The 25549-nt window shown below is 46.4% G+C and overlaps 1 protein-coding gene across 2 annotated transcripts in view; it reads left to right on the top strand.

Moving 5' to 3' along the window:
- The window catches only part of NEURL4 (neuralized E3 ubiquitin protein ligase 4), a 112227-nt gene extending 87521 nt beyond the window's left edge, over positions 1–24706 (top strand). For both annotated transcript variants that reach the window (XM_073564057.1, XM_073564056.1), the window contains exons 25-29: positions 11383–11487; positions 12872–13016; positions 13088–13197; positions 22742–22901; positions 24119–24706. In XM_073564057.1, the coding sequence (XP_073420158.1) occupies positions 11383–11487; positions 12872–13016; positions 13088–13197; positions 22742–22901; positions 24119–24323 (725 nt within the window). In that variant the 3' untranslated portion in view covers positions 24324–24706. The remainder of the gene's footprint in view (positions 1–11382; positions 11488–12871; positions 13017–13087; positions 13198–22741; positions 22902–24118) is intronic.
- The last annotated feature ends 843 nt before the right edge of the window (positions 24707–25549 follow it).

Here is a 25549-nt window from a genome sequence, read left to right as displayed (position 1 = left end):
AACAATTCCGAAAAGAGGGAAGAATAGGAAGCATTTAAGGAAACCAGGATGGATGAACACAGAACTTAAGCACATGCTAAAAAGGAAGAAAGAAATGTTTATAAAATGGAAAGAGGGAGGCATATCTAAAGAAGAATATAATGCTGTCTGCAGAACCTGCAGGGCACAAATCAGATTAGCTAAAGCTGAAAATGAATTGAGGCTTGCAAGAGATGTCAAAAGCAATAATAAAGGATTTTGGGGATATGTCAAAAGTAAAAGAAAAGTCAAAGATGCTATAGGATTTTTACAGGATGAAAATGATGAAATGGTAAGACAGTATGTTGAGAAGGCCAAACTTTTAAATTCCTATTTTGCATCTGTTTTCTCTCAGTAAGGAAATGTCCTATTAAGGGAATAAAAGAATCCAGGATATCTATAAACAGAAAGATAGTGAGGAAACACTTAGCTAACCTAAATGAATTGAAGTCTCCAGGTCCAGGTGAATTACACCCCAGAGCACTGAAGGAGATAGCAGAAGAAATTTTTGAACCCCTCTCCATAATCTTTGAAAATTTTTGGAGATCAGGAGAAGTCCCAGAAGACTGGAGAAGAGCAAATGTTGTTCCTATCTTCAAAAAAGGGAAGAAGGTGGACCCAGGAAACTATAGGCCGGTGAGTCTGACTTCTATACCAGGAAAGATCTTTGAACAAATTATTAAACAACATGTATGTCAGTACCTGGATAAGAATGAAGTGATTAAACAGAGTCAGCATGGGTTTGTAACTAATAAGTCATGCCAGACTAACTTAATTTCCTTCTATGACAGAATCACTGACTGGGTGGATCAGGGAAATGCTGTAAATATAGTATATCTTGACTTCAGGAAAGCATTTGACAAAGTATCGCACACAATCCTTATTGAAACAATGACTAAGTATGGAATGGACAAGGCAACTGTTAGGTGGATTCATAACTGGCTTAGTGATCGGACCCAAAGAGTGGTCGTAAATGGCTGCACATCCAGTTGGAAGAATGTCTCAAGTGGGGTACCACAGGGCTCTGTCCTGGGCCCTGTATTGTTCAACATCTTTATCAACGATTTAGATGAAGGAATTGGGGGTAAACTGATTAAATTTGCTGATGACACAAAGCTAGGAGGGATAGCTAATACTAGAGAAGAGAGAGAGAGGATTCAAAAAGATTTAAATAAACTGGAGAAGTGGGCAGCAACTAACAGGATGGTTTTTAACAGGGAGAAATGCAAAGTACTACATCTGGGCAATAAAAATGAAAAAAGCATATACAGAATGGGAGGAATAGGGCTAAGCAACAGCACATGTGAAAAAGACTTGTGTATACTAATAGATCACAGACTGAATATGAGTCAACAGTGTGATGCAGCAGCAAAAAGGCAAATGCAATTCTAGGATGTATTAACAGAAGCATACAGTCCAGATCACGTGAAGTCATTATTTCCCTCTACTTCTCTTTGGTCAGACCTCATCTGGAATATTGTGTCCAGTTTTGGGCACCACATTTTAAAAAATACATCAACAAACTGGAGCAAGTTCAGAAAAGAGCGACCAGAATGGTGACCGGTCTGCAAACCCTGTCTTATGAGGAAAGGTTGCAGGATTTGGGAATGTTTAGCTTGCAGAAGAGAAGACTGAGAGGAGACTTAATAGCTGTCTACAAATATCTAAAGGGCTGTCAAATTGTAGAAGGATCAACTTTATTCTCATTTGCACAAGGAAAGACTAGAAGCAATGGGATGAAACTGAATGGGAGGAGACACAGATTAGATATTAGAAAAAAACTTTTTGACAGAGTGCTCAATGAGTGGAACAAGCTGCCACAAGAAGTGGTGAGTTCTCCTTCAATAGAAGTCTTCACACAGAGGCTGGAAAGACATCTGTCTCGGATGATTTAGTGAATCCTGCTTTGAGCCGGGGGTTGGACCAGATGACCCAGGAGGTCCCTTCCAACTCTACCATTCTATGATTCTAAGTGTTTCCCCATCAGACGTCTCATCCAGTTAGTTGTGTAATATTGTAATGTCAGGGTCAGATTTGATATCCTACATAGTTTGGTGTCGCCAGCAAAGAATAAGGGTACCGTTACACTTAGCGATGCACCAGCGATCCTGACAACGATATGGATCGCTGGTGCATCACTAAGTGGTCGCTAGTGAGCTGCCACACAGGCAGATCTCACCAGCGACATAGCAGCGGTCGGGGGTCGTTACCTGTCAGACGCGGCGATCCTGACGTCCTCCCGCCCGCGTCCACGCGTCGCTCGTCGGCGCCACAGGAAGCCCAGCAGGAAGCGCCCAACGAGAAGTGGTCCAGGACGTTCTCTCGCGATCAGCGATAATCAGCGGGGGAGCCGGTCAGAGGTAAGTATTTTATGTAGCGATATCGCTAGCAATATCGCTATGTGTAACGGGGCCTTAAGACAAACACTTTACTCTCAATCCATCTACAAGGTCATTAATGATGAGATCCCTGCAGCCCCCCATTGATCCCGGTACAGATCTCTGCGGTCCCCCGCTGCTCTCGGCGCGAATCCCTGCAGCCCCCCCATTGATCCCTGCGGTCCCCCGCTGCTCCCTGGGCGGATCCCTTCGGTCCCCACTGCTGACTATCTCCCATTTAGAGAATATACCTTTTATGACGACTTTGTTTCCTGTCTTTTCGCCAATTCCATATCTATCTGCATATAGTTTCCCCAGTCCCGGCTTCTGGAGCTTCAGTATAAGGCTGTTATGTGGAACAGGATCAGAGTCCAGATAAATCCCATCATCCGCACGACCAACATCCAGATCTGCACTTGCCTCCTCATAGAAACCCAACATGTTGTCAGACACGACTTACCCTTCACTGGTTGTCTGTTATAATATTGCACTCTAATATATCTCTGCGGTCATCTCTTACAATGCCCTCCTATGTTACATTACTGATGTCAGACTTGCCAAACGGTAGTTGCCTGGATCCACCTTCTTTGTTATATATTGGTACCATGTCAGCCTCCTCCAATCCTGTGACACCGACCCTGTTATAAGGGATTCTAAGAATATGAGATACAGCCGTCTGTCAATTACTGAGCTCAGCTCCATCAGTATCCGTAGATGAATGCCATCTGGGCGCACTTCTTCTAGTGTTACATTAATTATATTGGTTGGTGAACTTTGATTTTTGCCTTTTTGAGTGGAATAGTCAGTTCATTAGTGAGCATGGATGAGACGCATCTGTTAAATATCTCAGCCTTTTCTTTGTCCTCTATAATGATCTAATTATCGTCTTTTAACCCCAGGAGTTTTTTTCGGTTTTGCGTTTTCGTTTTTCGCTCCCCATCTTCCCAGAGCCATAACTTTTTTATTTTTCCATCAATATGGCCGTGTGATGGCTTGTTTTTTGCGGGACGAGTTGTACTTTTGAACGATACCATTGGTTTTACCATGTCATGTACTAGATAATGGGAAAAAAAATTCCATGTGAGCTGAAATTGCAAAAAAAGTGCAATCCCGCACTAGTTTTTTCTTTGGCTTTTTTGCTAGGGTCACTAAATGCTAAAACTGCCCTGCCATTATGATTCTCCAGGTCGTTGCGAGTTCATAGACACCAAACATGTCTAGGTTTTTTTTTTTATCTAAGTGGTGAAAAAAAATTCCAAAATTGCGCCATTTTACGATACCCGTAGCGTCTCCATTTTCCGTCATCTCAGGTTGGGTGAGGGCTTCTTTTTTGCGCGCTGAGCTGACGTTTTTAATGATACCATTTTGGTGCAGATACGATCTTTTTATGGCCCCTTATTGCATTTTCATGCAGTGTCGCGATGACCAAAAAACCGTAATTCTGGCGTTTTGAATTTGTCGCTACGCCGTTTAGCAATCAGGTTAATCCTTTTTTTATTTGATCGCGGCGATACCAAATATATGTATGTTTTGATTTTATTTTTATTTTATTTGAATGGGTTGAAAGGGGGGGTGATTTGAACTTTTTATATATTTTATTTTTTAACATATTTTTTTTTTTTTTTTTTACTTTTGGCATGCTTAAATAGTCTTCATAGGAGGCTAGAAACTGGCACAACTCGATTGGCTCAGCTACATAGAGGCGATAAGCAGATCGCCTTCATGTAGCTGAATTACTGACTTGCTATGAACCCCGACCACTGGGTGGAGCTCACAGCAATCCGGCATTGACAGCCATAGAGTACTCAAGGAGACCTTGCGTTGTCATGCCGACACACTGGTGACCCACGATCACGTGACGCGGGTCACAGATGTGCGTATTTCCGGTCCGATGCCCGGAAACACCATTTAAATGACACTGTCAGCGTTTAACGGCAGCATTTAAATAGTTAATAAAAGCTTGTTCAAAACAGCTGACATGTCCCGGGAAAGATGTGGGCTCACCACTGGAGCCCCCATCAAAGGGAGGGGGTCCGACATCGGCGTAATAATACGTCAAATGTCGGTAAGCGGTTAAGGGGCCGGCACCATTTTATTTTCTTTTAGTCATTAATGTGTTAATAAAATTATTTGGAATTTAATTTGTCGCCCGGCTCCAGGGTATATCTGGTCGCCCGTGTCTGGTATACATCTTATTGCCCGGCTCCGGCGCACTTCTGGTCTCCCATCTACGGCACACGTCTGATCGCCCGTGTCTGGTATACATCTTCTCCCCGGCTCCGGGGTATGTCTGGTCGCCCATCTCCCGCACACGTCTGGTCGCCCGTGTCTGGCATACATCTTATTGCCCACCTCGGGCGCACGTCCGGTCGCCCACCTCGGGCGCACGTCCGGTCGCCCACCTCGGGCGCACGTCCGGTCGCCCACCTCGGGCGCACGTCCGGTCGCCCACCTCGGGCGCACGTCCGGTCGCCCACCTCGGGCGCACGTCCGGTTGCCCAAAGCATTGCAATTGATATTGCCTGACCTATAGGATTTCTCATTGATTTATTGATAGGCGTGCATGTCTGGAAGGGGTTATACTTGTAGATGCCGGCATTTACAGCCCAGACATGTGTCTCAATGGAACCAATTTAGCCGACAATCCCAATACATGACTGTGAGGGAAGGGAAGCAACGCTAGACACTAAGTGTATAACACCAAACGTTATTAATAAACCAACATAATGGCAATGAAGTTAAAATCAACGGCAAAGGTGCCTCCCGATGTAGGGGAAGGACTGGAGGCCAGCCAGAAAACAAAAGATGCGATACGGTAAGCCGTATGCTATCCCTCAGCATATACTAGAGGTGAGTATATAGGCAGTACCCTAAGAATCCATGTATACTGCTAACAGAAATCTATAGCCTGAACTTCATGCAGGGAATGGTAGAAATAGAAAATGCATGTGCATAATAACAGCGGAAACTATTTCTCCTGGTAAAGAAGCAGTGATGAGGGGCGAGTGCAGCTCGGCAGGATGGAGTAGAAGGTTACAGTACCTTGGAAGTGACGTGCAGGGCGATGGCCGAAGGCTTGTCAGGCGTCCCCTACCATGACATAAGCTTTCACTTGTTTGAGAGCCTATTTTATGTCCAGATTAGACTAAACCTTGGCTTATCTAAACTGTGTTCCAAATTATTATGCAAAAAGAGTTTCGGAGTGATAAGGTTAGAATTTTTGTGTTTGTCATTTACACTCATTGCTGGTGATGTGTGTCAGGGCTCTTTATATCACTGAAAGCAATTGCAGATACCTGTGCACATTAGTTTGGCCGGTGTGTCCAAATAAAGACAAGACTACTGAAGAAGGCTGTTCCACATTATTAAGCAGCCGACATTTTTTGCCAAAATGGGAAAGAAAAAGGATGTGTCGGCTGCTGAGAAGCAACAAATTGTGCAGTATTTAGGTCAAGGCATGACTACAATCAACATTGCCAAGACACTTCATCGTGATCATCGCACAATCAAGAAGTATGTCGCTGATTCCCGGCACACACGTGTGCGTGCTGATAAGGAAAAATTGAGGACTCTTTCCAACAGGCAATTGCGTCAGGTTAAAAGAGCAGCTGCAAAAATGTCTTGTCATAGCAGCAGACGAGTTTTTGAAGCTGCTGGTGCCTCCAAGATGCAGGGTCCTTCAGAGGTTTGCAGCTGTGTGTAAGCCATCCTGTCGACCACCTCTATCCACTGCACACAAGCAGAAACGGCTCCAGTGGCCAAACGAGACATGAAGACTGATGAGTGCCGTGCAACGCTCGATGGTCCAGATGGATGGAGCGGAGGATGGCTGGTTGATGGACACCCCATGAAAACACAGCTATGGCGCCAACAAGGCGGAGGTGGAGTAATGTTTTGGGCTGGAATCATGGGGAGAGAGATTGGCGACCCCTTTAGGATCCCTGAAGGGGTAAAGATGAACTCCATAATCTATGTGGAGTTTCTAAAACAGCACTTCCTGCCATGGTTCAAGAGGAAGAACCTGCTTTCCACAGCCAGATCATTGTCATGCCTGATAATGCAGCGTCTCCTGCTGCAAATAACACATCTGCATCTCTGGCTGCTATGGGCATTAGAGAGGAGAAACTTATGGTGTGGCCACCATCTTCCCCTGACCTCAACCCCATTGAGAACCTCTGGAGCATCATCACAAGGAGCGTCTATGATGGTGGGAGGCAGCTCACATCTAAGCAACAGCTCTGGGAGGGGATTCTGTCCACAGGCAAAACAACGGAAGCACAAACCGTCCAAAAACTGACAAATCCAATGGACGAGAGAGTTCAGAAGCTTCTTTCCAACAAGGCTCCTATGTGCAAATGTAACATCACCCAGAAGAAAGTTTTGACTTGAAAACTGTTTGATTTCATTCTGTAATAAGCTGATAATGCTGATAACTTCACAATTCACCATTGTTTTGGTTCAAAATAAAAAGGTTGAAAACTCTGCTGTGCATAATAATTTGGAACATGCATTGTGAGTGTTTCTTATTTGTAAAAATATACTGTTTTCATAGGCAGTTTCTTCAAAAACATTGCAATTATACTAGAATAGTAGATGACTGGAAAATAACAATCACTGCAATTCATAGAGGTAATTTACAGAAAATAGGAGGAAATGTTTTTTGCATAATAATTTGGAACACAGTGTATATGTTCAGAGATAAATAGGGCGAGCCGCCGTGAAACGGGGGTGCCAAATCCCGTAAACTAGTGTGCCCACCACCGCTGCTAGGCAGGACCAACCTAGCGGACAGCCTAGGAACAAGTGAGTCCACTTTTTTGTGGGATGGCATAACTAGGTATCTGTAGATACGAGCTCACTATACACCGGGATTAATTGGGTGTTTTTTGAAAACTTTTTGAATTTTTTTTTAAAGGCAATAATGTACACGTGATGATAACTTAGCCTTTTTTAATTCTGTTGCAAGAGACGTTGGCTTTGTTAGGTTGAACAATAAGAAATGTTAACTAGTTGCCTGCTCCTGGGCCAGTGGATATTGATCAAGTGCACACTGAAGAATCACACAAGACACACAGTCGGATGTGACCTCTGTTTGATCAATCTATGGCACAGCTCCAAGAGAGTTTATTAATCCAAACATAGATTTATATATCCCCTGTAAGGGGACGTCATCAAGTCATGGTCCATGAAGTCATCAGGGTGGGCGTCATCGTGGGCGGATCCATGAGGTCATCAGATTGGGGTGGTCCATGAAGTCATCAGGGTGGGCATCAACGTGGGCGGATCCATAAGGTCATCAGGGTGGGCGTCATCTTGGATAGCAGCACATGGTGTATGGTGAAACAGGAAATGGCAGCCATCTTTAGTGTCACACTTTGATCTGAACAAGCTCATGTAAGGTTACACAATACACTTTATGGGTATTTTCTCTCAATCTCTTATATTTTTAGGTTTATTAAGTATTTAATCTTATGGCTCTCCTCAACAGCTTCAGTCAAATTGGCGATTACTTGAGTATGGTTTTAACTTAAATTCATTAAAGGGAATCTGTCACCTACCCTTTGGCGGGTTATGGAAACTAAGTCGGTCCAGTCCGATGGGCGGTGTTCCCGATGTGTGCCGCCTCCCCATCCTTGCCCGCCGTCCGCAGGTTATTGCTGAATTGGAGTAGGTGTACGCCATTTTTTGTGCGTGCGCTAAGCATTCATAGCTAGCGCTCGTGCAGTATGCTTTGCCCAACTGCGGGCAAAGCCGGACTGCGCATGCGCTGGTTAACTAAGCCCCGGAAGTATTTTGCTGTGTTCCAGGGCTTAGTTAACCGGCGCATGCGCAGTCCGGCTTTTCGGCATACTGCGCATGCACTAGCTTTGAATGCTTAGCGCAGGCGCAAAAAATGGCGTACACCTACTCCAATTCATTAATAACCTGCGGACGGTGGGCAAGGATGGGGAGGCGGCACACATCGGGAACCGCCCATCGGACGACCTCGTTTTCATCGCCCGCCAAAGGGTAAGTGACAGATTCCCTTTAAAGGAGTCTGTCATTATTAAAGGACTTTATTCTGGATGTCGGTGTTTTTATACAATATCCTTATGGGGTTAGTAATGGGGGTCTCTTATTGACGCATCTCCATTACTATCCTCTGGGCTTGATGTTACCTGACAATACAAAGGTGACATTACCCCCCCCTTTTCTAGACTATTAATGTCAGGCCGCAGCTGTCTGCATAGCTTTTGCTGGTTGTTAAATAAAGGGGGACCCTACGTCATTTTTTGGGGGTCCCCCATTTTAATAACCAGTAAAGGCCAAGCATACAGCTGTGAGCTGGTATTAATAGCCTGGGAAGCTCCATGGGTTTTACCCCCTTCCCAGGCTATAAACTTTGGCCCCAGTTGTCAGCTTTCCCTCTGCTAGTTCTGAAAATTGTGATTTTTTTTTTTTTTTTTTTTTTTTTTCTTTCAGATAAATAACCATTTATTAAATTCATGCACAGTAAACTGCACACACTAAATATATATGTGCTGAGCATCTTTATATCTATTCTGTCGGGCCATGCTGTGATTTTGCTGTACGCGGCAGATGAAATGTCGCGTTGTCAAGGACATCGGTGTGTAGAAATCGGACTTCATTCGCATGATCCGAGTGACGTGCAATTTTTTTTTTTTTCCTCACACCCTGTATTGTAAAATGTCTGTGAGGTAGAACTTTCTAGAATCTCCCATTGCTACACACTGAGGAGACGAGCCTGTCATGTAGCTGCAACCCCCCCCCTCTTCCCCCACAACACACACACCAGTGTCTTCCTGCATGCAGCTCTGTGAAACCTGAAACCGTCCATTTCCTCTCGCACCCCCCCCTCCTGCAAGGGAAAGCATTTCTTTGTTCTGAAAAATGCGGGTTGCATAGAGGTATAGGAAATATTAAAAGAAGCTCCAGCGCGCGCTTCGCTTGTGATAGAGATATGAAACTCACATTTCTGCAAAGGGCACGAGGCCAGTTTTCTAAACCCCTAAGTTTCACGATTCTCGGACCTCCAGAAACTGAGATATGGATTGCCCCCAAATGGAGTGTCCTAATTATGGCATGCATGGTGGTGTTCTATGCGATAAATCACAAACAATGATGCCCTATGTGTGTTGGTACAGGCTTCTCTCGTTTAGATATAGTTATTCCAAGTTTTGTAGCCAAATCATAACTTAGAGAAAGGGGGGTTGGACCTCACCAGACTGCCCATTTCGTGAGGTCACAGACCCTAGGCTATAGGTATTCCCTACCAAATTCCAGTCAGTTCAGCTGGAGTCCTGCCAGAGAGACGTGTGGATGAGTGGGGACGTTTGGTTAAGTGCCCCTCCCCCAGCCACATGGTCTGTCTAATACCAACTACGCACATGTGAGTGTTACTTTCTGTTCTTTCATCCACTTTGTTTTATATTTTACATATGTAATGTCTCAACTTTATAGCAACTTTTATCTATGTAATCACTGCCCGCGTTCTTTTGGGAATAAATGATAAAATCTATTAGCTCTGTCTCCATGCTCTTAGAATCGAACTATGCGCCTTTTTTTAGATAATCGCTACTAATTTCAGGGGTTTGCCGCGGACCCTCTTAATTAACTCTTTGATTAAGTAAAGCGTGGCTGGTGGCAGCGTGGTGTGCGCGGCTGGCGAGGCTAGCTGGCAGTACAGAAGGGTCTTATATTGCTGAATGAGTGGTTGAGGCCACAGCATTGATAATTCCCTTACTGCCGTAGTCTAATTGCCCGTGCACAACAAGCAGTCCGTCCAGCGACTAATTATCCTAGGTGCAGTTCCCTGACTGACCTGAGGGTAAGGGGGCGCCGGAGAGCTGCGAGTTCCAAAGGGAAACTGAGAAAGTGGGATATACATAAATCCCCGCAGTTCTTGGAAGGTTGTTAGTGGTGGGGCATCCAAAATACCCCCTGCGATAAATTGTTAGAGCAAGATTAACTTGCTGTATTTTTGCCACGTGGTGCCGGTGGTGGGTAACTAAGAAAAGTCCCCACTGTGCCCGTGATAGCCGTGTGCCGGCAGTGTGTCGCATCTCTCCGTCCGCTGACAAACCTGTGTCGGTGGTGGGATTGTGACCTATTGGTGGCACAGGGTCCGCTGTCCATCACAATTTGGCGGCAGCGGTCCGCCAGTTCGTCACTCACCCATTGCCTTGCATTGGCGAGTCTCGTCCGATTATGCGAGTACAATCGCAGCTTGCTACGATTCTTGATTCTCATTACCCATTTAGTAATGGGGGGTTTGGGTGAGACCTGATCTGTCTCAAAAAATGTGCTTGTTTCTTATCTTTTCAGTTAGCCATTAAAAGTTGTCGACCACTAAGGTAAGGTAACATAACATAGTGACATAGTTTTGAAGGCTGAAGGAAGACCTTATGTCCATCTAGTTCAGCCTATTGTTAGTGCAGCTGTTCTGCATTGTTGATCCTGGGGAAGGCAGAAAACCCACAGAGTAGAAGCCAATTTTGTCCATAGGGAAAAAAATTCCTTCCCCTAAGCTGGGTCACCCATCTACCTATAATATTCTGTTATTCGTAACCTTCTATACTGTTACTCACAAGAAAAGCCTCCATTCCTTTCTTACATTCATTCAGTGAGTTGGCCATCACCACTTCCTCAGGAAGAGAATTCCAGAGCCTCACTGCTCTTACCGTGAAGAACCCTCTTCTATGCTGGGGCAGAAATTGTCTTTCCTCCAAACGAAGAGAATGCCCCCTTGTTCTTGTCACCGTCCTTGGTACAAACAGTTCATTGGAGAGATCTCTGTATTGCCCTCTGATATACTTGTACATATATATTAGGTCTCCCCTAAGTCTTCTCTTTTCTAGAGTAAATAGACCTAATTTTGATAACCTTTCTGGGTATTGTAGTGAACCAACTCCATTTATCATTTTAGTAGCCCGCCTTTGAACCCTTTCAAGTTCAGAGATGTAGATAAGCTTCTCCATCTCTGCAGGTGTGAAGGAAAGTTTGTGCTGGCTTCCGCCAGACCCTATGGCTCTACTCAGCTGTGAATATCTCGCCCTCTGCCTCCGCTTCAAAGAGCTGTTGCTGCTGCCTGGTAAGAGACTGACTGCTCCCCCGCTGGCTCTTTCCTCAGCGTCCCCCACTGGCTCTTTCCTCAGCGTCCCCCACTGGCTCTTTCCTCAGCGTCCCCCACTGGCTCTTTCCTCAGCGTCCCCCACTGGCTCTTTCCTCAGCGTCCCCCACTGGCTCTTTCCTCAGCGTGCCCCACTGGCGCTTTCCTCAGCGTCCCCCACTGCCGCTTTCCTCAGCGTCCCCCACTGCCGCTTTCCTCAGCGTCCCCCACTGCCTCTTTCCTCAGCGTCCCCCACTGGCTCTTTCCTTTGTCTTTTTATTTATCTTTGGTTTCTCAACTGTTTCCTCTCTGCCTTTTACATCTTCCTCTCTTTTCTTATTTTCCTTCTCCTTCCCTTCTTTCATCTGCTTTTTCTTACTCCTTCCTAACTTTAGACAGCCTTTTCCTCCTTCTTCCTTTTTCTCCTCTTTTCCTCCTCCTTCCGGCCTCTATCCAGTCTCATCCTCTTCCTTCCTCTCTCTTCTCTACTTTCCGTCCTCTTTCCTCAGCCTCTTCCTCCTCTTTTGACATAGTTACTTTTTCTCCCATTTCAACTTTTTTGTCCTCCTCTTTCCTTTCTCTCCTCAGCCTTTTCCTCCACAAACATCCTCTCTCTTTCTGGCCTTTTCCTCATCCTCCTCCTTCTCATATTTTCTGTGGCTCTTCCCTCTCTCTCCTTGGACTTTTTTTTTTTTTTTTCTCTTGTCCTCTTCCTCCTCCTTTTTCTTCTCCTTTCTTCCTCCTCCTTCTCTCCTCTGCTTTTTGTTCCTCCTTCCTCTTTCCTCGGTCTCTGCCTCCTGTTTCCACAGTCTCTTCATCCATCCTTACTTTTTCTCCCATCTCGACCTTTTTCTCTCCTTTTCCTTCCTGTCTCTTTTGGCCTTTTCCTCATCCTCCTACTTTCTCATGTTTTCGCTGGCTCTTCCTTCTCTACCTTCTCTTTCCTCGGACTGTTTTCTTTTTCCTCTTTCCTCGGCCTCTTCCTACTCCTCCTTTCTCCTCTGTCTTTTTCTCCTCCTCCTTCCCTTCTTTTCGGCCGTTCCCTCTTCCTCCCTCTCCTTGGCCTCTTCCTCCTCCTTCCTTTTTCTCCTTGACCATTTTTTCCTCTTTCCTCAACCTATTATTTTTCCTTGCCCTCATCCTCCTCCTTTGTCTCTTTCCTCAAATTCCGCCTCCTCCACCCTTTCTGTCTTGTGCTTCTTTCATTTTTTTTCCAAGCCTCTTCCTCCTCCCTCTTTCACTTTGGCCTTTTCCTCCTCCTTCCTCTCTTCCTCATCCTCCTCTACCTTCTTCCTCTCTACCTCCTTACTTTCTCTCTCCTAGGCCTCTTACAGTTCCTTTCACAGTCATTTCCTCTGTCTCGTAGATGGCTATTTCGTGGAGGACTCGAAGTTGTGCGTTTGTCACTGTGAATCTTGCAGTAAGCTGCGAGGAGATGAGATGTACAGTAAGAGGGGAGACCCCCCTCGGGAGTACGCCGAGCCCACGGGATGGTGCAGCTTTCCCCTCAGGTACTTGAAGCTTTCACATTGAGATTGTGGGAATTCTGGATTTTCTCGCTCACAGCTCTGGTGTTTTTCAGGCTGAGTCCGCGGTTATCATGTACCCAATACAAGAAGTGGCACATCGCATACCAGGGCAGCAGTGCGGGCAGTGTGCGGAGGACGCTGGACCGGGGGGAGCTTCTCCCAGGTGCGTGAGCCGAGTACTGCCTGTGTGTCATTCTGAATTAATCCATAATAGGGTGTGAATATTTCTGCATTCTGCTTCTTCTTTGCAGATTCATTGTGTATTCACGAATTTCCTCTGCAGAATCCTCGTGTATTCTCATTCTCCTCAGGCTCTTCATGCCTTATCACTGCTCACCATTTTCACAGATTCATCATGTACTCTCACTGCTCACCATTTTCACAGATTCATCATGTACTCTCACTGCTTTCCTCCACAGGTTCCTTGTGTATTCTCACTGCTTTCCTCCACAGGTTCCTTGTGTATATTCTCACTGCTCTCCTCCACAGGTTCCTTGTGTATTCTCACTGCTTTCCTCCACAGGTTCCTTGTGTATTCTCACTGCTCTCCTCCACAGGTTCCTGGTGTATTCTCACTGCTTTCCTCCTCAGGTTCTTTGTGTATTCTCACTGCTCTCCTCCACAGGTTCTTTGTGTATTCTCACTGCTCTCCTCCACAGGTTCCTTGTGTATTCTCACTGCTCTCCTCCACAGGTTCTTTGTGTATTCTCACTGCTCTCCTCCACAGGTTCCTCGTGTATTCTCACTGCTCTCCTCCACAGGTTCCTTGTGTATTCTCACTGCTCTCCTCCACAGGTTCCTTGTGTATTCTCACTGCTTTCCTCCACAGGTTCCTCGTGTATTCTCACTGCTCTCCTCCACAGGTTCCTTGTGTATTCTCACTGCTCTCCTCCACAGGTTCCTTGTGTATTCTCACTGCTCTCCTCCACAGGTTCCTTGTGTATTCTCACTGCTCTCCTCCACAGGTTCTTTGTGTATTCTCACTGCTCTCCTCTCAGGTTCCTTGTGTATTCTCACTGCTCTCCTCCACAGGTTCCTTGTGTATTCTCACTGCTCTCCTCCACAGGTTCTTTGTGTATTCTCACTGCTCTCCTCCACAGGTTCCTTGTGTATTCTCACTGCTCTCCTCCACAGGTTCTTTGTGTATTCTCACTGCTCTCCTCTCAGGTTCCTTGTGTATTTTCACTGCTTTCCTCCACAGGTTCTTTTTGTATTCTCACTGCTCTCCTCCACAGGTTCTGTGTATATTCTCACAGCTCTCCTCCACAGGTTCCTTGTGTATTCTCACTGCTCTCCTCCACAGGTTCTTTGTGTATTCTCACTGCTCTCCTGCACAGGTTCTTTGTATATTCTAACTGCTCTCCTCCACAGGTTCTGTGTATATTCTCACTGCTCTCCTCCACAGGTTCCTTGTGTATTCTCACTGCTCTCCTTTCAGGTTCCTTGTGTATTCTCACTGCTCTCCTTTCAGGTTCCTTGTGTATTCTCACTGCTCTCCTCCCAGGTTCTTTGTGTATTCTCACTGCTCTCCTCCACAGGTTCCTTGTGTATTCTCACTGCTCTCCTCCACAGGTTCCTTGTGTATTCTCACTGCTCTCCTCCACAGGTTCCTTGTGTATTCTCACTGCTCTCCTCCACAGGTTCCTTGTGTATTCTCACTGCTCTCCTCCACAGGTTCTTTGTGTATTCTCACTGCTCTCCTCCACAGGTTCTTTGTGTATTCTCACTGCTCTCCTCCACAGTTTCTTTGTGTATTCTCACTGCTCTCCTCCACAGTTTCTTTGTGTATTCTCACTGCTCTCCTCCACAGGTTCTTTGTGTATTCTCACTGCTCTCCTCCACAGGTTCTTTGTGTATTCTCACTGCTCTCCTCCACAGGTTCTTTGTGTATTCTCACTGCTCTCCTCCACAGGTTCTTTGTGTATTCTCACTGCTCTCCTCCACAGGTTCTTTGTGTATTCTCACTGCTCTCCTCCACAGGTTCTTTGTGTATTCTCACTGCTCTCCTCCACCGGTTCTTTCTGTATTCTCACTGCTCTCCTCCACCGGTTCCTTGTGTATTCTCACTGCTCTCCTCCACAGGTTCTTTGTGTATTCTCACTGCTCTCCTGCACAGGTTCCTTGTGTATACTCACTGCTCTATTCCACAGGTTCCTTGTGTATTCTCACTGCTCTCCTCCACAGGTTCTTTGTGTATTCTCACTGCTCTCCTGCACAGGTTCTTTGTATATTCTAACTGCTCTCCTCCACAGGTTCTGTGTATATTCTCACTGCTCTCCTCCACAGGTTCTTTGTGTATTCTCACTGCTCTCCTGCACAGGTTCTTTGTATATTCTAACTGCTCTCCTCCACAGGTTCTTTGTGTATTCTCACTGCTCTCCTCCACAGGTTCCTTGTGTATTCTCACTGCTTTCCTCCACAGGTTCCTTGTGTATTCTCACTGCTCTCCTCTCAGGTTCCTTGTGTATTCTCACTGCTCTCCTCCACAGGTTCTTTTTGTATTCTCACTGCTCTCCTCCACAGGTTCTGTGTATATTCTCACTGCTCTCCTCCACAGGTTCTGTGTATATTCTCACTGCTCTCCTTCACAGGTTCCTTGTGTATTCTCACTGCTCTCCTCCACAGGTTCTTTGTGTATTCTCACTGCTCTCCTGCACAGGTTCTTTGTATATTCTCACTGCTCTCCTGCACAGGTTCTGTGTATATTCTCACTGCTCTCCTCCACAGGTTCTGTGTATATTCTCACTGCTCTCCTCCACAGGTTCCTTGTGTATTCTCACTGCTCTCCTCCACAGGTTCCTTGTGTATTCTCACTGCTCTCCTCCACAGGTTCCTTGTGTATTCTCACTGCTCTCCTCCACAGGTTCCTTGTGTATTCTCACTGCTCTCCTCTACAGGTTCCTTGTGTATTCTCACTGCTCTCCTTTCAGGTTCCTTGTGTATTCTCACTGCTGTCCTCCCAGGTTCTTTGTGTATTCTCACTGCTCTCCTCCACAGGTTCCTTGTGTATTCTCACTGCTCTCCTCCACAGGTTCTTTGTGTATTCTCACTGCTCTCCTCCACAGGTTCTTTGTGTATTCTCACTGCTCTCCTCCACAGGTTCTTTGTGTATTCTCACTGCTCTCCTCCACAGGTTCTTTGTGTATTCTCACTGCTCTCCTCCACAGGTTCTTTGTGTATTCTCACTGCTCTCCTCTCAGGTTCCTTGTGTATTCTCACTGCTCTCCTCCACAGGTTCCTTGTGTATTCTCACTGCTCTCCTCCACAGGTTCCTTGTGTATTCTCACTGCTCTCCTCCACAGGTTCTTTGTATATTCTCACTGCTCTCCTCCACAGGTTCTATGTATATTCTCACTGCTCTCCTCCACAGGTTCCTTGTGTATTCTCACTGCTCTCCTCTCAGGTTCCTTGTGTATTCTCACTGCTCTCCTCCCAGGTTCTTTGTGTATTCTCACTGCTCTCCTCCACAGGTTCTTTGTGTATTCTCACTGCTCTCCTCCCAGGTTCTTTGTGTATTCTCACTGCTCTCCTCCACAGGTTCTTTGTGTATTCTCACTGCTCTCCTCCACAGGTTCTTTGTGTATTCTCACTGCTCTCCTCCACAGGTTCCTTGTGTATTCTCACTGCTCTCCTCCACAGGTTCCTTGTATATTCTCACTGCTCTCCTCCACAGGTTCTTTGTGTATTCTCACTGCTCTCCTCCACAGGTTCTTTGTGTATTCTCACTGCTCTCCTGCACAGGTTCTTTGTATATTCTAACTGCTCTCCTCCACAGGTTCTGTGTATATTCTCACTGCTCTCCTCCACAGGTTCTTTGTGTATTCTCACTGCTCTCCTGCACAGGTTCTTTGTATATTCTAACTGCTCTCCTCCACAGGTTCTTTGTGTATTCTCACTGCTCTCCTCCACAGGTTCCTTGTGTATTCTCACTGCTTTCCTCCACAGGTTCCTTGTGTATTCTCACTGCTCTCCTCTCAGGTTCCTTGTGTATTCTCACTGCTCTCCTCCACAGGTTCTTTTTGTATTCTCACTGCTCTCCTCCACAGGTTCTGTGTATATTCTCACTGCTCTCCTCCACAGGTTCTGTGTATATTCTCACTGCTCTCCTTCACAGGTTCCTTGTGTATTCTCACTGCTCTCCTCCACAGGTTCTTTGTGTATTCTCACTGCTCTCCTGCACAGGTTCTTTGTATATTCTCACTGCTCTCCTGCACAGGTTCTGTGTATATTCTCACTGCTCTCCTCCACAGGTTCTGTGTATATTCTCACTGCTCTCCTCCACAGGTTCCTTGTGTATTCTCACTGCTCTCCTCCACAGGTTCCTTGTGTATTCTCACTGCTCTCCTCCACAGGTTCCTTGTGTATTCTCACTGCTCTCCTCCACAGGTTCCTTGTGTATTCTCACTGCTCTCCTCTACAGGTTCCTTGTGTATTCTCACTGCTCTCCTTTCTGGTTCCTTGTGTATTCTCACTGCTGTCCTCCCAGGTTCTTTGTGTATTCTCACTGCTCTCCTCCACAGGTTCCTTGTGTATTCTCACTGCTCTCCTCCACAGGTTCCTTGTGTATTCTCACTGCTCTCCTCCACAGGTTCTTTGTGTATTCTCACTGCTCTCCTCCACAGGTTCTTTGTGTATTCTCACTGCTCTCCTCCACAGGTTCTTTGTGTATTCTCACTGCTCTCCTCCACAGGTTCTTTGTGTATTCTCACTGCTCTCCTCCACAGGTTCTTTGTGTATTCTCACTGCTCTCCTCCACAGGTTCTTTGTGTATTCTCACTGCTCTCCTCCACAGGTTCTTTGTGTATTCTCACTGCTCTCCGCCACAGGTTCTTTGTGTATTCTCACTGCTCTCCGCCACAGGTTCTTTGTGTATTCTCACTGCTCTCCTCCACAGGTTCTTTGTGTATTCTCACTGCTCTCCTCCTCAGGTTTTGTGTATTCTCACTGCTCTCCTCCACAGGTTCATTGTGTATTCTCACTGCTCTCCTCCACAGGTTCTTTGTGTATTCTCACTGCTCTCCTGCACAGGTTCCTTGTGTATACTCACTGCTCTATTCCACAGGTTCCTTGTGTATTCTCACTGCTCTCCTCCACAGGTTCTTTGTGTATTCTCACTGCTCTCCTGCACAGGTTCCTTGTGTATACTCACTGCTCTCCTCCACAGGTTCTTTGTGTATTCTCACTGCTCTCCTTCACAGGTTCTTTGTGTATTCACACTGCTCTACTCCACAGGTTCTTTGTGTATTCTCACTGCTCACCATTTTCACAGATTCATCATGTAGTCTCACTGCTCTCCTCCACAGGTTCCTCGTGTATTCTCACTGCTCACCATTTTCACAGATTCATCATGTACTCTCACTGCTCTCCTCCACAGGTTCCTTGTGTATTCTCACTGCTCTCCTCCACAGGTTCTTTGTGTATTCTCACTGCTCTCCTCCACAGGTTCCTTGTGTATTCTCACTGCTCTCCTCCACAGGTTCCTTGTGTATTCTCACTGCTCTCCTCCACAGGTTCCTTGTGTATTCTCACTGCTCTCCTCCACAGGTTCCTTGTGTATTCTCACTGCTCTCCTCTCAGGTTCCTTGTGTATTCTCACTGCTCTCCTCCACAGGTTCCTTGTGTATTCTCACTGCTCTCCTCCACAGGTTCCTTGTGTATTCTCACTGCTCTCCTCCACAGGTTCTTTGTATATTCTCACTGCTCTCCTCCACAGGTTCTATGTATATTCTCACTGCTCTCCTCCACAGGTTCCTTGTGTATTCTCACTGCTCTCCTCTCAGGTTCCTTGTGTATTCTCACTGCTCTCCTACCAGGTTCTTTGTGTATTCTCACTGCTCTCCTCCACAGGTTCTTTGTGTATTCTCACTGCTCTCCTCCCAGGTTCTTTGTGTATTCTCACTGCTCTCCTCCACAGGTTCTTTGTGTATTCTCACTGCTCTCCTCCACAGGTTCTTTGTGTATTCTCACTGCTCTCCTCCACAGGTTCCTTGTGTATTCTCACTGCTCTCCTCCACAGGTTCCTTGTATATTCTCACTGCTCTCCTCCACAGGTTCTTTGTGTATTCTCACTGCTCTCCTCCACAGGTTCTTTGTGTATTCTCACTGCTCACCATTTTCACAGATTCATCATGTACTCTCACTGCTCTCCTCCACAGGTTCCTCGTGTATTCTCACTGCTCTCCTCCACAGGTTCCTCGTGTATTCTCACTGCTCTCCTCCACAGGTTCCTTGTGTATTCTCACTGCTCTCCTCCACAGGTTCCTTGTGTATTCTCACTGCTCTCCTCCACAGGTTCCTTGTGTATTCTCACTGCTCTCCTCCACAGGTTCTTTGTGTATTCTCACTGCTCTCCTCCACAGGTTCCTTGTGTATTCTCACTGCTCTCCTCCACAGGTTCCTTGTGTATTCTCACTGCTCTCCTCCACAGGTTCCTTGTGTATTCTCACTGCTCTCCTCCACAGGACTTGTGTATTCTCACTGCTCTCCTCCACATGTTCCTTGTGTATTCTCACTGCTCTCCTCCACAGGTTCTTTGTGTATTCTCACTGCTCTCCTCTCAGGTTCCTTGTGTATTCTCACTGCTCTCCTCCACAGGTTCCTTGTGTATTCTCACTGCTCTCCTCCACAGGTTCTTTGTGTATTCTCACTGCTCTCCTCCACAGGTTCCTTGTGTATTCTCACTGCTCTCCTCCACAGGTTCCTTGTGTATTCTCACTGCTCTCCTCCACAGGTTCTTTGTGTATTCTCACTGCTCTCCTCTCAGGTTCCTTGTGTATTTTCACTGCTCTCCTCCACAGGTTCTTTTTGTAGTCTCACTGCTCTCCTCCACAGGTTCTGTGTATATTCTCACTGCTCTCCTCCACAGGTTCTGTGTATATTCTCACTGCTCTCCTCCACAGGTTCCTTGTGTATTCTCACTGCTCTCCTCCACAGGTTCTTTGTGTATTCTCACTGCTCTCCTGCACAGGTTCTTTGTATATTCTCACTGCTCTCCTCCACAGGTTCTGTGTATATTCTCACTGCTCTTCTCCACAGGTTCCTTGTGTATTCTCACTGCTCTCCTTTCAGGTTCCTTGTGTATTCTCACTGCTCTCCTTTCAGGTTCCTTGTGTATTCTCACTGCTCTCCTCCCAGGTTCTTTGTGTATTCTCACTGCTCTCCTCCACAGGTTCCTTGTGTATTCTCACTGCTCTCCTCCACAGGTTCCTTGTGTATTCTCACTGCTCTCCTCCACAGGTTCCTTGTGTATTCTCACTGCTCTCCTCCACAGGTTCTTTGTGTATTCTCACTGCTCTCCTCCACAGGTTCTTTGTGTATTCTCACTGCTCTCCTCCACAGGTTTTGTGTATTCTCACTGCTCTCCTGCACAGGTTCTTTGTATATTCTCACTGCTCTCCTCCACAGGTTCTGTGTATATTCTCACTGCTCTCCTCCACAGGTTCTTTGTGTATTATCACTGCTCTCTTCCACAGATTCTTTGTGTATTCTCACTGCTCTCCACAGGTTCTTTGTGTATTCTCACTGCTCTCCTCCACAGGTTCTTTGTGTATTCTCACTGCTCTCCTCCACCGGTTCTTTGTGTATTCTCACTGCTCTCCTCCACCGGTTCTTTGTGTATTCTCACTGCTCTCCTCCTCAGGTTCTTTGTGTATTCTCACTGCTCTCCTCCACAGGTTCCTTGTGTATTCTCACTGCTCTCCTCCACAGGTTCTTTGTGTATTCTCACTGCTCTCCTGCACAGGTTCTTTGTATATTCTCACTGCTCTCCTCCACAGGTTCTGTGTATATTCTCACTGCTCTCCTCCACAGGTTCTTTGTGTATTATCACTGCTCTCTTCCACAGGTTCTTTGTGTATTCTCACTGCTCTCCTCCACAGGTTCTTTGTGTATTCTCACTGCTCTCCTCCACCGGTTCTTTGTGTATTCTCACTGCTCTCCTCCACCGGTTCTTTGTGTATTCTCACTGCTCTCCTCCTCAGGTTCTTTGTGTATTCTCACTGCTCTCCTCCACAGGTTCCTTGTGTATTCTCACTGCTCTCCTCCACAGGTTCTTTGTGTATTCTCACTGCTCTCCTGCACAGGTTCCTTGTGTATACTCACTGCTCTATTCCACAGGTTCCTTGTGTATTCTCACTGCTCTCCTCCACAGGTTCTTTGTGTATTCTCACTGCTCTCCTCCACAGGTTCTTTGTGTATTCTCACTGCTCTCCTCCACAGGTTCTTTGTGTATTCTCACTGCTCACCATTTTCACAGATTCATCATGTAGTCTCACTGCTCTCCTCCACAGGTTCCTTGTGTATTCTCACTGCTATCCTCCACAGGTTCTTTGTGTGTTCTCACTGCTCTCCTCCACAGGTTCCTTGTGTATTCTCACTGCTCTCCTCCACAGGTTCTTTGTGTGTTCTCACTGCTCTCCACAGGTTCTTTGTGTGTTCTCACTGCTCTCCTCCACAGGTTCTTTGTGTATACTCACTGCTCTCCTCCACATGTTCCTTGTGTATTCTCACTGCTTTCCTCCACAGGTTCTTTGTATATTCTGACTGCTCACCTCCACAGGTTCTTTGTGTATTCTCACTGCTCTCCTCCACAGGTTCTTTGTGTATTCTCACTGCTCTCCTCCACAGGTTCTTTGTGTATTCTCACTGCTCTCCTCCACAGGTTCTTTGTGTATTCTCACTGCTCTCCTCCACAGGTTCTTTGTGTATTCTCACTGCTCTCCTCCACAGGTTCCTTGTGTATTCTCACTGCTTTCCTCTTCCGCAGGTTCCATAGAATAATAGAATCATAGAATGGTAGAGTTGGAAGGGATCTCCTGGGCCATCTGGTCCAATCCCCTGTTCAATGCAGGATTCACTAAATCATCCCAGTCAGATGTCTGTCCAGCCTCTGTTTGAAGACTTCCATTGAAGGAGAACTCACCACTTCTCGTGGCAGCCTGTTCCACTCATTGATCACTCTAACTGTCAAAAAGTTTTTTCTAATATCTAATCTGTGTCTCCTCCCATTCAGTTTCATCCCATTGCTTCTAGTCTTTCCTTGTGCAAATGAGAATAAAGATGATCCTTCTACAATGTGACAGCCCTTTATATATTTGTATACAGCTATTAAGTCTCCTCTCAGTCTTCTCTTCTGCAAGCTAAACATTCCCAAATCCTGCAACCTTTCCTCATAAGACAGGGTTTGCAGACCGGTCACCATTCTGGTCGCTCTTTTCTGAACTTGCTCCAGTTTGTTGATTTCTTTTTTAAAATGTGGTGCCCAAAACTGGACACAGTATTCCAGATGAGGTCTGACCAAAGAGGAGTAGAGGGACATAATGACTTCACGTGATCTAGACTGTATGCTTCTGTTAATACATCCTAGAATTGCATTTGCCTTTTTTGCTGCTGCATCACACTGTTGACTCATATTCAGTCTGTGATCTATTAGTGTACCAAAGTTTTTTTCACATGTGCTGTTGCTTAGCCCTATTCCTCCCATTCTGTATATGCTTTTTTCATTTTTATTGCATCTTTCCCTGTTAAAAACCATTCTGTTAGTTGCTGCTCACTGCTCCAGTTTATTTATATCTTTTTGATATTGTGTATTCTCACTGCTCTCCTCTTCTGCAGATTCCTTATGTATTCTCACTGGTCTCCTCAACAGGCGTGTGTTCTTGCTGCCCTTTGCAGGTTCTTTATGTTTTCTTACCGCTCTTTCTTCGTAGGCTCATCCTGTATTCTCACATCTATGCCAATAAAGACCGATCCACAAAATGGCTTCCCAACATCTGAGCCCAACGTCTTGCAGAGCCGCGAGGTGCAAAGCGTGGTCCTATCACCCACTCTGCGATATGCTGGCCTGCCTGACTTCTGTCCCAAAGTCCAGTGAGTGTGAGCCAGTAATAGTTAGTCATGGGATGGTACAGTGTACTGCTCTGCCTGTGCCAGTATTGGTTAGTCATGAGAGAGTACGGTGAACTGCTCAGCCCCTGCCGGTGATGGATAGATCTTTTGATTAGGAGTTTCTCATGGACTCAGGACTTAGTTTCTAATGGACTCCTGAGGGTCTTCTACACATGGGGATTTATAAATGTTATGACCTATTTTGTAGTCGTTATAGGCTGGTACTGCCCACTACTTGGCCAGTATGGCAATGGTTAGGCATTGGCTGGTAGTGCCCACTTGGCCAGTGCGGCAATAGTTATTCATTGGCTATTACATTTCCTTTACCAGTACGGCAATGGTTAGTTATTGACTGGTACTGCCCACTTCTCGGCCAGTAGGGCAATGGTTAGGCATTGACTGGTACTGCCCACTTCTCGGCCAGTAGTGCAATGGTTAGGCATTGGCTGGTATTGCCTGCTACTTGGTCAGTACAGCTTTGGTTTTTCATTGCCTAGTACCGCGCTTTGGCCAGTACGGCAGTGGTTAGTCATTGGCTGGTACCACCTGCTGCTCGGCCAGTACGGCAGTGGTTAGTCATTGGCTGGTACCACCTGCTACTCGGCCAGTACGGCAGTCGTTAGTCATTGGCTTGGTACCACTTGGTACTCGGCCAGTACGGCAATGGTTGGTCATTGGCTGGTACCACCTGCTACTCAACCAGTACGGCAGTGGTTAGTCATTGGCTGGTACCACCTGCTACTCGGCCAGTACGGCAGTGGTTAGTCATTGGCTGGTACCACCTGCTACTCGGCCAGTACGGCAGTGGTTAGTCATTGGCTGGTACCACCTGCTACTCGGCCAGTACGGCAGTGGTTAGTCATTGGCTGGTACCACCTGCTACTCGGCCAGTACGGCAGTCGTTAGTCGTTGGCTTGGTACCACTTGGTACTCGGCCAGTACGGCAATGGTTGGTCATTGGCTGGTACCACCTGCTACTCGGCCAGTACGGCAGTCGTTAGTCATTGGCTTGGTACCACTTGATACTTGGCCAGTACGGCAGTGGTTGGTCACTGGCTGGTACTACCCGCTTCTCTCTGTGCTTAGGAGATGTGCATTGTATGGTCATTACCCCCCTTTATTGCTTTAGTTCTTGTACCCTTTATATAATATTCATTGGTCTCCTCTCCATTCTGAACTTTGCCTTTCTCCAATTTCAGGTTCAGAGACCCCCGCTCTCAGCGCACATTTGGAGCCCAAGTTGCTCTGCAGGTCTGTGTACGACCAGGATCATATAAAATTGGTCCTCCATCAGCAGGGACCTCAGATATTTTGGATCCCAGGATTCCTAGCTCTGAAGTGGAGTGGCTGACCAAGGAAAAGGGGGCCACCATCTTGAGGGGACTGCTGGTGCGCGTGGAGTGAACTTTCATCAGATGTGCTGACACAAGAAGAGAAGAGCGGACAGCGGGGAATATCTGTGCCACAAATGGGGAGTCTGTTGCAGCTGACCCTGTGATCGAACTTCTCCCCACCACCTCCTAATTAATGCCCCCTCCATTTTGTCAGCTCCCTGCCCGTTGTTTACATCCCCTCCCATTAATTTATTGAACAAATGAAGCATTTTGGCTGGTGGCGGGACACACGGATGGGTGCAGAGTTTCTGTTCCAGCCTCTTGCCTTTTATTTAAGCTGCTGATTTTTTGTTTTTTTTTCTTGATTTGTACATTAAGTTTATTTTTTTTTTATTACATAAATTTCTTGTACAGAATAAGAGAAGTGTGTTAGTATAAAACAACAAACTGTCAGATGGTGCACAGCCCGTGTGCTTTGTACAAATCTAGCGCAGCATGGCGGTTGGTGAAGAGCTTGTGTGCTGCTGTACAAGTCTAGCGGAGGACGGAGGTTCGTACAAACATCGTGGGTGAGCGTAAAACCTGAGCATAGCGCGACAGATTGTGCAAACTCAAGGGAGAGAGTAAAACATGAGCAGGGAAAGAGAATTGTACTAACCTTGTGGGTGAGAGCTAAACGTGAACGGAGGCTCATACAACGCTCGTGTGTGACAGCAAAACCTGAGAGGAGGATCGTACAAGGCTTGTGTGTGAGAGTAAAACCTGAGAGGAGGATCATACAAGGCTAGTGTGTGAAAGTAAAACCTGAAAGGAGGATCGTACAAGGCTCGTGTGTGAGAGTAAAACCTGAGCGGAGGCTCGTACAAGGCTTGTGTGTGAGAGCAAAACCTGAGCGGAGGCTCATACAACGCTCGTGTGTGACAGTAAAACCTGAACGGAGGTTCGTACAAAGCTCGTGTGTGAGAGTAAAACCTGAGAGGAGGATCGTACAAGGCTCGTGTGTGAGAGTAAAACCTGAGCGGAGGCTCGTACAAGGCTTGTGTGTGAGAGCAAAACCTGAGCGGAGGCTCGTACAAGGCTTGTGTGTGAGAGCAAAACCTGAGCAGAGGCTCATACAACGCTCGTGTGTGACAGCAAAACCTGAGAGGAGGATCGTACAAGGCTTGTGTGTGAGAGTAAAACCTGAGAGGAGGATCATACAAGGCTAGAGTGTGAGAGTAAAACCTGAAAGGAGGATCGTACAAGGCTCGTGTGTGAGAGTAAAACCTGAGCGGAGGCTCGTACAAGGCTTGTGTG

This window comes from Dendrobates tinctorius, unplaced genomic scaffold, assembly GCF_039654945.1.
Source record: "Dendrobates tinctorius isolate UK_male_01 unplaced genomic scaffold, ASM3965494v1 ptg000424l, whole genome shotgun sequence".
Taxonomy (NCBI): domain Eukaryota; kingdom Metazoa; phylum Chordata; class Amphibia; order Anura; family Dendrobatidae; genus Dendrobates; species Dendrobates tinctorius.
This window is presented reverse-complemented; position numbering and strand designations above follow the sequence as displayed.